The 11,738-nt window shown below is 42.3% G+C and overlaps 1 protein-coding gene across 2 annotated transcripts; it reads right to left on the minus strand.

The window, feature by feature from the left end:
* Positions 1-855: 855 nt before the first annotated feature.
* On the minus strand, positions 856-6,058 carry CUNH1orf53 (chromosome unknown C1orf53 homolog). 2 transcript variants are annotated; one of them, XM_031341770.1, is made up of 3 exons: positions 5,600-6,058; positions 2,804-2,905; positions 856-993 (listed from the first exon to the last, which is right to left on the minus strand). In XM_031341770.1, exons 1-3 carry the CDS (start codon positions 6,011-6,013, stop codon positions 922-924), a joined length of 588 nt encoding a protein of 195 aa, XP_031197630.1. In that variant the 5' UTR covers positions 6,014-6,058; the 3' UTR covers positions 856-921. The 2 variants fall into 2 exon arrangements, with proteins under 2 accessions (XP_031197630.1, XP_031197640.1); XM_031341780.1 differs by having other exon boundaries at positions 5,777-6,055.
* Between the last annotated feature and the right edge of the window lie 5,680 nt (positions 6,059-11,738).

The raw sequence follows: 11,738 nt of genomic DNA on the forward strand, positions 1-11,738 counted from the left end.
CCTGCGGGTTCCATTGTTGTGGATTGGTTCTAATGCTATTTGTATGAATTCAGCTCCCCAAATCACCCGGGAACCAGCACATTTGCCTGTAAGATGCTGAGGATCATGCCCCCAGTTGGCTCTAATTGGTGAATAAAGTTGCCAGTGGCCTATGGCTGGGCAGAGAGATAGAGGCAGGACTTTGAGGTTCCTGGCTAGCTCTGAGCAGCAGTCTCCCCATTACTGCCTAACTCTTCCACTGGCAGACAAAGGATCTCCCAGTGGCTGTTGTCCTGCAGGAGAATCTGAGAAGGTGTGAGAACAACTCCTGAGAGATCCTGCTTCACTGGAGGCTGGGCTCTCACAGGGTAATCCCCACAATGGACAACACCTATACAGAGCTAGAAAGAAGTTCAAAGGCAGGTTTGCCTGGGAGGTATCACAAGAAGAGAAGGAGGACTGTATAGAAGGTGAATGAAGAATGGTCTAACAAGCATGTCTGACCCCCATATCAAAATGATACAAAGTTTACACTGAAAGGACAGATGGACAGATGATGGGGGCATCCCTTGCTGCAGGGTACCACTTTCTGGGTATTCATATGCTGCAATACAGGGTAGAATAAAGACTGCTTGCTATTTGCTTCCTTGCACTGATGAGGAAAAGATGGAAGAAGCAAAGCTAAGGAAATCTCAACACTGCTGCGTGACCTGATGGCTCCTTTCATGCAATAGAACACCCAGCGTTTTCTCCTTCTTCAGCGAATGCCTGTGGCCATGCAGCAAAAAGAAGGGAAAATAACATACATTGTATGGATCATCTTTTGGATGTATGTACTTAATATTAACTCAGTGTTCAAATATTCATAACAGATAATTCTAGATTAGGGCTTTATTTTCAAAAACGCACACTTAATTTGACAGACTAGAGATGAAGTTGTTGTCAAACATAAAAATAGGAGTTGAATTGCTTCTTCTTGGATGGATCCTTCACATTGACTTGGCCATATGGACACTGGAAAAGGAGGATAGCAAATTATTACGGAATTATTTAACAGTCATTGTGGGAAAGTACATTTCGCATGGTGGGGAAAAAAGTCTTGTTAGCAATGTTTTAAATCACTTGATCTATGTCTTGGAGACTAAAGAGTACAATGGGAACTTTGGGTAAACGGCCCTAATCAGGATGCAGGAACCACTTCCCAGGTATATCTTTCTAGCCTCAAGAACTTTATTACCAACCAAAACCCAATTCTTCCAAAATCCATGGGTTTTACATAAAGCTCTTATGAATTTGCTTAGAAATAGTTCATGGCACAGATAGGAGAATCCATAAAAGTGACGGCTGACTTTTAGAACACGGTCCACAGTTCATAAGAGCATTTACTGTCTAGTCTTTAATTAGAAAGTGGACTAGTAAAAGGAATAACATCTTTTAGGAAAAACATACAAAATATTCTATAAACAGATGTTATGTGGTTATAATCTTATCCTAATAACAATGTACCACAGAGATATGCCTTCCAATAGGAAACAAACAACAAACTCTGATTTCTTCTTTGCTCAGAAAAGAGGAAGGAATAGTTCATTAGCTTTGATTATTAAGCATAGGCATGAGACTCTTGAAATAGGTCAGACCTACAGCACTAACTTTGGAGTAATCTAGCCTCACACTTACTTTAAACACAGTTTAAACACAGACTAGAAGAAAGCAGAGATTGAAGTGTAGAGGGGAGGAGGAAGGGACAGAAGAACATAGAGAGAGACAGAGAGACATACATAAGGACAGACAGAGAGAGAGACAGGGACAGAGAGACATAAATAGAAGCAGGCAGAGAGAAAGAGACAGAGGGAGAAAGAGAGGCAGTGACAGAGAGACATAGATAGGGACAAGCAGAGAGAGAGAGACAGAGAGAGGCAGGCAGAGAGGGAAAGAGAGAGAGAGAGAGAGAGAGAGACAGACAGACAGACAAACAAACATAAGAACAGGCAGCCAGAGACAGAGACAGGCAGGCAGAGAGAGAGACATAGATAAGGACAGGCAGAGAGAGAGAGAGAGAGAGAGAGAGAGAGAGAGAGAGAGAGAGAGAGAGAGAGAGGCATGTAGAGAGAGAGAGAGAGACAGACAGACAGACAGACACGGGATAGGGACAGGCAGGGAGGGAGAGACAAGAGACAGAGAGATATGGGGAGGGGCAGGCAGAGAGAGAAAGAGAGAGACAGAGACAGACAGAGAGGGAGAGAGGGGAGAGAGATAGAGAAATAGAGAGACAGAGAAAGAATATGAACTACAGAAAAGTTGAGGGCCAGCACTCAGATCTGAATGCTAAGGGAGAGTGAGTATGTGAAGCAGGGAGTGGAATGGAAGGGAAGGAAGAAGTCTTAACATTTCAAGATCCACCTGCAATACTGAGCAAAGGTCTGCTTCTTAAGGTGGCAGTATTTCTAGGAGCTGGTCTGCAACATTGTCTCTTTTTTTCTTTTCTTGGCTTGGTTTCTCTTCCTGTTCTCTGTGCCTGCCTAGTGAATTCAGCTTCTTTCAGACTTTATGAAAGCTTTCCTCGAAATAAAGAGCTCCCCCTGAATTTCAAGCCTTAGCATTTGGAGAAGCTGATGCTTGCAGTGAAATGTTACAAAATTCCATTAACTTTAAAGGTCCTGTGTTGGTACTAACAGCTTCATTGTCCTTTTGCTAAAACAGCTTGTGAAAAGCACACTCTAGGTCTATTTAGCTTTTTTATTTGACTTGTTGTTCAAATAATAGGTATTTATGAAGTTACAGAAGCTCAGCAAACTGCCAGGGTAATTCGAAGATTGTTACTCACGTGTCTGCAGGCAGATCCACAGCAGGCACCTCTCTGCAAGTGGGCCAGCCTTGTGAGAACCACAAAGCCGGTAGCTGGGTCCATGTAGCTTAGGTGGCCAGCCTAAAGAGTAATACAACAATATATCAATCTTCATTAATGTTCATCATATATCCCTAGTAATATTTTTAGTCCAAAGCGATTGTAAAAATTTAAAAAAAGGAACAGTATTAAATTTCTTTTCCAGTAATTGTAGTGGCATTTGCAATTACAGAGCACGTGCATTTCAATGCTATATTCGAGCTAACTATATGTGATTAAAGGGAAAAAACATACAGTTTGAGTAAAATGAGAAGCTGATGGAAAAACAAGAACTCCTCTGAATGGACAACTCTGTGGCTGCTGCTCTGATAGTTTTCATTCCGCCTCTGGATAACGAGCTTAATAACAGGTGATTTAGATGACTTTAAGAGCTTAAGAGGCTGGAAATGAACTGCACTCAGAAGCTGCAGTTACAATTTCAGTACTTACAATATGTGGATAATGATTTAAACTCACAGAAAAGGTGCTAATCAAAGCCAAACAGGCCTCACAGAGAAGTGCTGCCTTTGCCTTTGTTATTGAATATTTTCTAGACCTTCCTGATGTGTTACTGCACTGCCCCGTCCACGGTTTTCCTGTCTTTCCTTCGCCAGTGTTGTTAATCTTGTCTTAACTGAAAAGGTATTGTTTTGCCACATCAACACTCACTGGCTTAACAAGCTTGATCAACAGCAACTTCAGTGTTCCACTTAAAACTTCAGGGATGCACTTTCCACCTATATGCAATTGTGATTTAAAAAAACTAAAGCCTCCAAAGTCCGGTGTGTGCAGAGAAAGGCAAATTGGTAACTTCTCCCTCGGAAGTATATCACGTTAATGATGTTTCTTAGCCTCCAGATTTTATAGGGGGAACTTCCCTAAGGGCTTTCATATAGCACTTTGACCATTAGTAACTCAGTGTATCACTCCTGTGTAGCGATTTTCATTAAAATATGCATGAAAGCAGCAGGTCTTCTGACATTTCTCTCCCTCTCTCTGAGATGGCCTTGCCTGGCCCACACCTTTGTAGATCAGGCTGACCTCAAGCTCACAACCAACCTTTCTGTTTTAGCCTCTTGAGTGTTGGGATGCAAGGCATGCACCAGTCCTGCCCACTCGGGCAATACATTTACCAATTGGTCATGAAGAACCAATCATCTATACAGCGTTTATACTTAACGATGTCACTCATTACGGTTGACATTTAGGTTAACTTATTTTAGTTCAAGTCTGGTGCCACTCTAAGGCGCCCCTGCACAGATAGATCAGGGCGGTAAGAATCCAGCAAGCCCCAATGCTGCTCTCAGGGGCCACCCAAATCCTAAGGCCACGAGACACCACTTTAGAATGACCCACTGTCAGACCTCATTTCCTTTTCTTTTCTCTTTCTCCTCCCCACAAAGCTCATGTTTGATGACCTGCAAGGCAAATAAACAAAACACGGCAAAGCCTTTACAGTATTTACTTAGTTTCTGCGTGTTTTCTGGAGACAATTATCTGGCAACCCAGAAGACTAACAGGTTGCTTCTCGTGTGGATGGTGTACCTGAGTTTGCCAACACACAATGTCTTCTTCTTTGGGTAATGATGGCAACAAAGATAAGGCAAGTTTGCTGACAGTTGATTGGACAGCAAGATGTCTGTGGAAAGCAAGATGTCCAGTGTGCAGCAATGGGAGAAAATTAAGGGTGCTGTCTCCTTGGAGGCATGGAAAAATACTGTTGCTTGGGACCTCTTATTTGTGGAAAAGAAAAATACCAAGTATGTTTTTTGGGCCTGCTTCTGGTTTCCTGGACAGTCTTACAACCTGTGAAACCCACACTGATGAAAAAGTTGTGGCTTCCCCAGTACAAATGCCTTCCTTCCTTTTCCTGTGTTGATTAAACCAATCTATACATGCCACTATTGTTTGCCTTGAAATGATGACTTCTGGCTTTTAGCCACCATATTTGTATGGTGACTTGTGGAAACAAACTGCATGTGTTATACATTTAAAATAAGAGCACAAGCAAGAACGATCAAAGGCTGTCAATAATCTTTCGATAAATCTTTATTCACTTTCAACACATGAAAGGGTTAGACAGTGGATTTTCAGGGTATACTACTCCCAAGGGAGAGTTTCAACCTTAGGAGACGTTTAAGGTTTTTCTTCTGCCTCTGTGGCTCCAGCCAAACCAAATAATATTCAATGGTCTTATCAAGTACTGGCCAAACACAGAGCTTAATACATAGGTTTATTACAAATCGTTTCTATATCATTATAAAACTTAAAATATAAATAAATAATGCTATCTTCAAACTATTGCATTCTGAAGTGTCAGGAAACTGAAAGGTGATAAGGTCAAGCAACTGTCAAGTTCATAACCAGAAGAAAAGGTTACTTAAGAATGCCTAGGGAAAAATGCAAACTTGCCTGACTAATTTCTTTTGCTCACTTGGACTGGAGGCAAAGGATGGGAGGACATAGGGCAAAAAATGTAAAGCGTCTGTCTTATGTTTTCATTGTTAAAGTCACTGGATGGCAGGCTGCTCAAGTTATCGTGCACAGGCAACACATCTGTACTACATACTTTTTCTGTAAGTGCTCACTCAGTCCTACCCTCAGTTCCTAACACCCTTTTCCCCACACAACACACTCACACACGGGAGGGCGCGCACACACACAAACCCTGACACAAGCCCTTAGCTGGGACACAGATCAGAAAGAGAGCCGAGCCTCCAATCTTAGAGCAGACACCTCTCTGTCCGGAACGCAGAAGTGCGACCGGGTTTCTCGCAGGTCCCTTTGAGCGGACGCACCGGGCCCGGGCCGACGGGCCCCACGCCGGAGGTGCTCCGGCCGGGGCAGCCTCGGGGTCGGAGGCCAGGCGTACGCAGGCGCAGAGGCCTCGGGGTAGGCTGGAGCGGGCCTCACCGCGCAGGCCGCCCGGTGCAGCTCGGCGATGTGGCTCTCCGCCGCTGTTAACTCTCGGCTCTCTGGACGCCTCGGCTCTCCTTCGGGCGTTCTCCACGAGCCGGGCGCGGAGCCGCCGCAGGCTCCTTCGGAGGCCGAACGGAAAGTTGAGCTGAGCTGCTGTCGGAAGCCTTCGGCCCAAGGCAGTGGCCTCCCAAGGGCTACTCGCGCCAGCGTCCGGATCCCCTGGGCGGCCATGGCGCCGGCGCGGTGGGGGGCGGGGTCGAAGGTGGGGCGTGGGCAGGGGCGGGGCGAGGCGAAGAGAGGAGGCGGAGCATTGTTCATGTGAAGTCTCCAGCTTCCTCCACCAGTCTCTGCAGAGAAAATTATGCACCTGAAGACTTGAAAAAAGGGTGCCTTCACTATTCTTAAAGTCTCTGCTTTTTTTTTTTCTCAAATAAAGGGCGAGTATTTGAATTTCCTGTCAAGCTAGATCGTATTCAGCTTAATCATACTTGTTTAAAAAAAAAAAGAAAGAAAGAAAGAAAGAAAAAAAGCACCGTCAGCCCAATAAAGAAAAGGCTGCGTGTTTGCTGGTCCTGTGTGACAGGAATGAAGCTGGAATCACAAGCTTGGCAACATGGTTCGTTGACTCACTCTAGAATGAAAATCAAGGAAAAGTCTCACACTAAGAAAAGGTGCTATTTTTCTCGTAGCGAAGTTTTCACAAAACCAAACCTAAAATCCTGTTTGAGAAAGTGACACCCATACACCTACAAAGTTCATTTAGGGAAATTAGCACGGGCCCAGGAAACAATTGTATGTGTTCATTAAGTAAACACCACCCCAGCCTTGGACCCCACAGCCTGAATTTCAAGAGAACGTGGTGTTGTTGAGTAGTTTAGCTAGAGCTCTTTCGTGTAAAGAGCTAAGGGCGTGAGTTGGAAAGGTGTCTAAACCACCAAAGACCATCCGATTCCTTTTTACACTGATTTACCCTGCAACGCTAAAACCACAATTTGATGTTTTGTTTTAAGATTTATGTATTTATTTGTTTTATGTGAGTACACTGTTGCTTTCTTCAGACATACTAGAAGAAGGCGCTGGATTCTGGAAGGTGCTGGATTTCCATTTTAGATGGTTGTGAGCCACCATGTGGTTGCTGGGAATTGAACTCAGGACCTCTAGAAGAGCAGTCAGTGCTCTTAACCTTCTAAGCCATCTCTCCAGCCCCCAATTTGATGTCCTTAATCACAGATTGAAACAATTTTATTGGTATACTCTAAAACTCAGTGAATTAATAAATTGGAATCCTGTGTTCAAATGCTCCTTTATATTGCAATAATATATTTGTGATTTGGAGGCTGCCTGGTGTTTTGAGGAAACCTGGAAGGATGAGACCAAAGTTAAACTCACCCAAAATGAATATCATTAAACATGAGAACTTAAGCATAAGTCAGGTTCCTCTTCATCCCCAACCAACACCACAAAATTAAATTTATGGGCTCAGGAGATGGAGGCATGAGGATTATGTTTGTGGCCAGCCTGAGCTACATACTGAGTTCCAGCCGTAGCAAGATCCAGTCTAAGAAAAAGAGAATTATCGTCCTGGCTAGTCCATGCCTCTGGGCACACAGGCTAAGAATGATCTTTGTGTTAGTCACATGACGCCACTGTTCGCATTCTTACAGAGCATCTTCAAAGTTTAATCAAAGTTGAAGTATAATGAAACGAGATGAGAAAATATCTCACTACTAACAATTCCAAAACATTTTAAATATCTATTTTTGGGTTTTGTTTGATCATCAGTGTCTATCCAGTTTTCTTTCCTGTGTCTGTTTTTTGAAAGGCCCCTGTTGGCCTTGAATTTTAGCTCATTCTTGTTTGTGTTCTTTTCTTTTCAGATTCTCCCCATTCACAGTAGCCAAAGCTATATATAAAAGTGAGAGCATTAAGTCCAATCTCAGAAGGTGGGTGTGGAGTTTGAATGAGATTGATCCCCATAGACTCACATGTTTAAACACTTGGTCCACAGTTGGTGGAACTATTTGGGAAGGATTTGGAGGTGTGGTCTTGTTGGAGGAAGTGTGCTCCTAAAGGTGGGCTTTGAGGTTTATAAAGCCCACACCAATCCTATTTAGCTTTCTCTTTGTCTCTGCCCCTCATGCTTATGAATTAGATGTAAACTCTCAGCTACTGCTCCAGCATCATGCCTTCCTGCCTCCTGCCATGCCCTGCACCAGGATGGTTATAGATTATAACTCTCCATGAGCCACAAAATTCATTAAACACATTCATTAATAAGTTGCCTTGGTCATGGTTTTTTGTCATGGTTATAGAAAAGTAGATGAAGTTCTCATTTTATTATGAAGCTATTATAGTTGAATTTTCAAGTAACATGATATTGGGTAGATTTTCTAACTCTTCCCCAAATTTTGGGTGTATAAATTGGCTTAAACATGTTTATAATGTTTGAGGGTGGGTTTGATGGAAATGCACTCCCCCTAGAATTCATAGGTATGTTAGGACTCTGAGTTGCAAGATTATACACACACATAAGGCATGCACACACACATGCACATACACACATACACACACAGGCATACATACATATACATACATACATACATACATACATACCTCATACAACTTAGTCTGGTTAGAATAAAAGAACTGTATTTACTTAGACAATCATGAAGGATAAGTGGGATTAGTATTTGGTGAATTGACCAGAGCACAGCTCTCTCCATTTTCTCTGTCAATGCTAATTCACTTCCTATATAGGCCCTTTTCTTATTGGTGGAAAGTGGTTGCAAACAGATTGTAGGGTGTCATAGATCCTCAGACCTTGCAATGAATCTCCAGCTTAGGAGAAGCTCCTTGCCTCCTAGAAGTTTTAGAGGTCATCAGCAGTATGAGAAATAAATATGTTCCATAAGGCTTTCAAAAGGTTTTCCAAATGTTTTTACTATTAGTTGTCCATCCCCATAGTCCCTCCTTTACCTTTCTCTCCCATCCCTGTATCCCTGTCCCAATTTTATATGAAAGGAATTTAATAGAATCACCAAATAATAGGGAAGACAATGACCCAACTAAATATGATATGCCATAAAAACCTCCAGTGCCAAGCATGGGTTGCATCTTGTTGGATAGTTCTCATAGGGGGTCCCATGAACCCCCCAAACCTTGCTATTGATGGGACTGTTGGTTGCTGAAGACAACATTTAGCTATACTCCTATTAACTAGTGTTCATAGTACTGAAAAAAAGTACTCTGCACTCTAACAAAGGAGAAAGGTAATCATCAATATGTCCACGCTACATACACACCCTACAACCTACAACAGCAACCTGCCTGCAAGCTATACTGGTCCAGTATTGGTACAAGTATTATGGGAGTAACCAAGCACTTTCTGATGGAATTGAAGGCCAACTCCATGAGATGGAACCTAACCCTGAAACTGCTAAAGTGGCCAAGAACCTCAGATTGGGTAGACCATGGAAGTAGGGGTGGAGAAAGCTTACTACTATTATTCTCCTAGAGGGACATAACAGTCAAATGACTCCTAATGAAATACAGCTATGCCCATAGGTAAGTGCCTCACTCAGCCCACACAGAGAAGCTTCTTCCTATAGTAGATGGAAATTTACAGAGACCCCCAACTGGACAAAGTAAATAGAGTACTTCGAAGCACTCAACCGTAAGTGGGATATCTTTATCTCTTTCATCAAGACTCAGAGATTTATGCAGAAGATGAGGCAGGAAGATTGCAAGAGCCAGAGGTAAATGACTCCAAGGAAACAGTATCCTCCAGACACAACAGATACACATATGAACTTGCAGAGACTGTGTCAGCAAGCACAAGACCTGCACAAGTTCAGGCCAGATAGGGATCCAGCATTGAGAGGGGGAAGAGTACATGTGGTCCCATCCTTTAACCAAGAAGCTATCTCCAACTGATACCCACTGTCAAAGGGAAATTCAGTTTCTTTCCTTTGGAGTGTCACTGAGTAGGCCTTATATCTAGGAGCAATTGACCAACACAAATGGACTCAATGGTATTTTTGTGGACTTTTTCCCTTTATTTTGGATTTTTCCAAAAAAAAAAAAAAAGAAAGAAAGATACTTTATTAGTCTTTAACCTGATTGTTTTGATTTTGTGTGTATGTGTGTGGGGTGTTCTTGTATTTTTGTTTGAAAGAAAGGAGCATTGAGCTGGGTAGACAGGGAGGTGGGTAGAAGCTGGGAGGAGCTAGAGGAGGGGAAACACGATTAACATATATAATTTTTTTAAAGTTCTTGCTTCATAAAAAAAGAGCACCAAAGCCTCAAACTCTAGAAAGTGAGGCAGTTTACTCGACAGCTTTGCCAAGTCTGGCATTAGCCCAGAAAGGCAAGAGTATTGATTGAATGCAGAGGACAGTTTTAAACTATAATGAGAACAACTCCCCTTCCTTCCTCTCCCTTTTGGCTGAGGAATCTGGAGGGGACAGTGCTGTGCCTTATCTTTCCTTCTTTCCATTACTTTATAACCTTTTGATACTCAAGCTTATCAGATGTGTGACCTTGTAGGCAAGCTTGGCTAGTAGTATTCTGCATTCTAAACTATTAGTTTTTGAGGACATAAAGTTAATCAGAGTTTGAGTGTTGTGGGTGGGGTGTAGTTAGACTATCAGGCTTCAGTAAGGATCTAATATTTTCTGGATTAAGGATCCTCTGACTTCATTTCTTACAACCAGGGTCCTATTCATTCTTGAATCGGTCTTATGAGAGCAGGTTATGTTGAATCCAATCAGGATTAATCTGGACCTACCTGTGTAACCCACTCATTCCTGTCTCAAAGTGGACTTTATTAATGTCAAGGGCACAATTAACAAATATCTACTATGGTGTGGCTTCCAAAAGCAAAATAAATTCATCAGCCTACCTAGAAATTCTACTGTTTAAATTTTCATCTTAATTTTTTGTAAATTGTTCCTCTCATTTGCTCTGATTATCCCTCCTTGACATCTCATAATCACACACACCCTTTTAGTTTTTGGCATTGTGTCCTCATAACTCTACAAACATTAGGTAACATCCTTTTCCACTTTCCCATCATGCTCTTCTGCATGTAGTACTATGAAACCTAGCAATGAATAGAAGATTTGGGGTTGAATAAATAAGTTGTTTTCTTTCTCCTTCACCCTTGTCAGAAATGCCATTTAGATTGTAGGTTTTCTATAGGTGATAATACATATTTGAGCAAATATATAATACTTGTAAATAATTGTTTTTGAAAAACCTAAATAAAATGGTATATTGTACTGGCTGGCTTTGTGTGTCAACTTGATACAAGCTGGAGTTATCACAGAGAAAGCTTCAGTTGAGGAAATGCCTCCATGAGATCCAGCTGTGGGGCATTTTCTCAATTAGTGATCAAGAGGCTAGGACCCATTGTGGGTGGTGCCATCCCTGGACTGATAGTCCTGGGTTCTATAAGAAAGCAAGCTGAGCAAGCCAGGGGAAGCAAGCCAGTAAGGAACATCCCAGCATGGCCTCTGCATCAGCTCCTGCTTCCTGACCTGCTTGAGTTCCAGTCCTGACTTCCTTTGGTGATGAATATCAGTGCAAAAGTAAGCTGAATAAACCCTTTCCTCCCCAACTTGCCTCTTGGTCATGGTGTTTTATTCAGAAATCGAAACCCTGACTAAGACATATACTAAATGTGAAATCTTACTGAATAACTGGGCTATTTTAGTTCCAGCACACATACATACCTCATCATGGATCTGATCTGGGCCCCTAAATTGCTGCCTCCTCAAGCGACGTTTTTCATTCCTGAGCTGTGAGTGGACAATTAATGCTGGAACTACAGAGCTAACAACACATTTCTTGGCCAAGTACTTCCTGTTACATTCATTTGTTTTGGATGCTGATTTATGTATTTGATGTTTTTCAAATAGCTGGATGTTGCGTTGTGACATGGCATGCTGCATGCAGA

This window comes from Mastomys coucha, unplaced genomic scaffold, assembly GCF_008632895.1.
Source record: "Mastomys coucha isolate ucsf_1 unplaced genomic scaffold, UCSF_Mcou_1 pScaffold1, whole genome shotgun sequence".
NCBI classification, from domain to species: domain Eukaryota; kingdom Metazoa; phylum Chordata; class Mammalia; order Rodentia; family Muridae; genus Mastomys; species Mastomys coucha.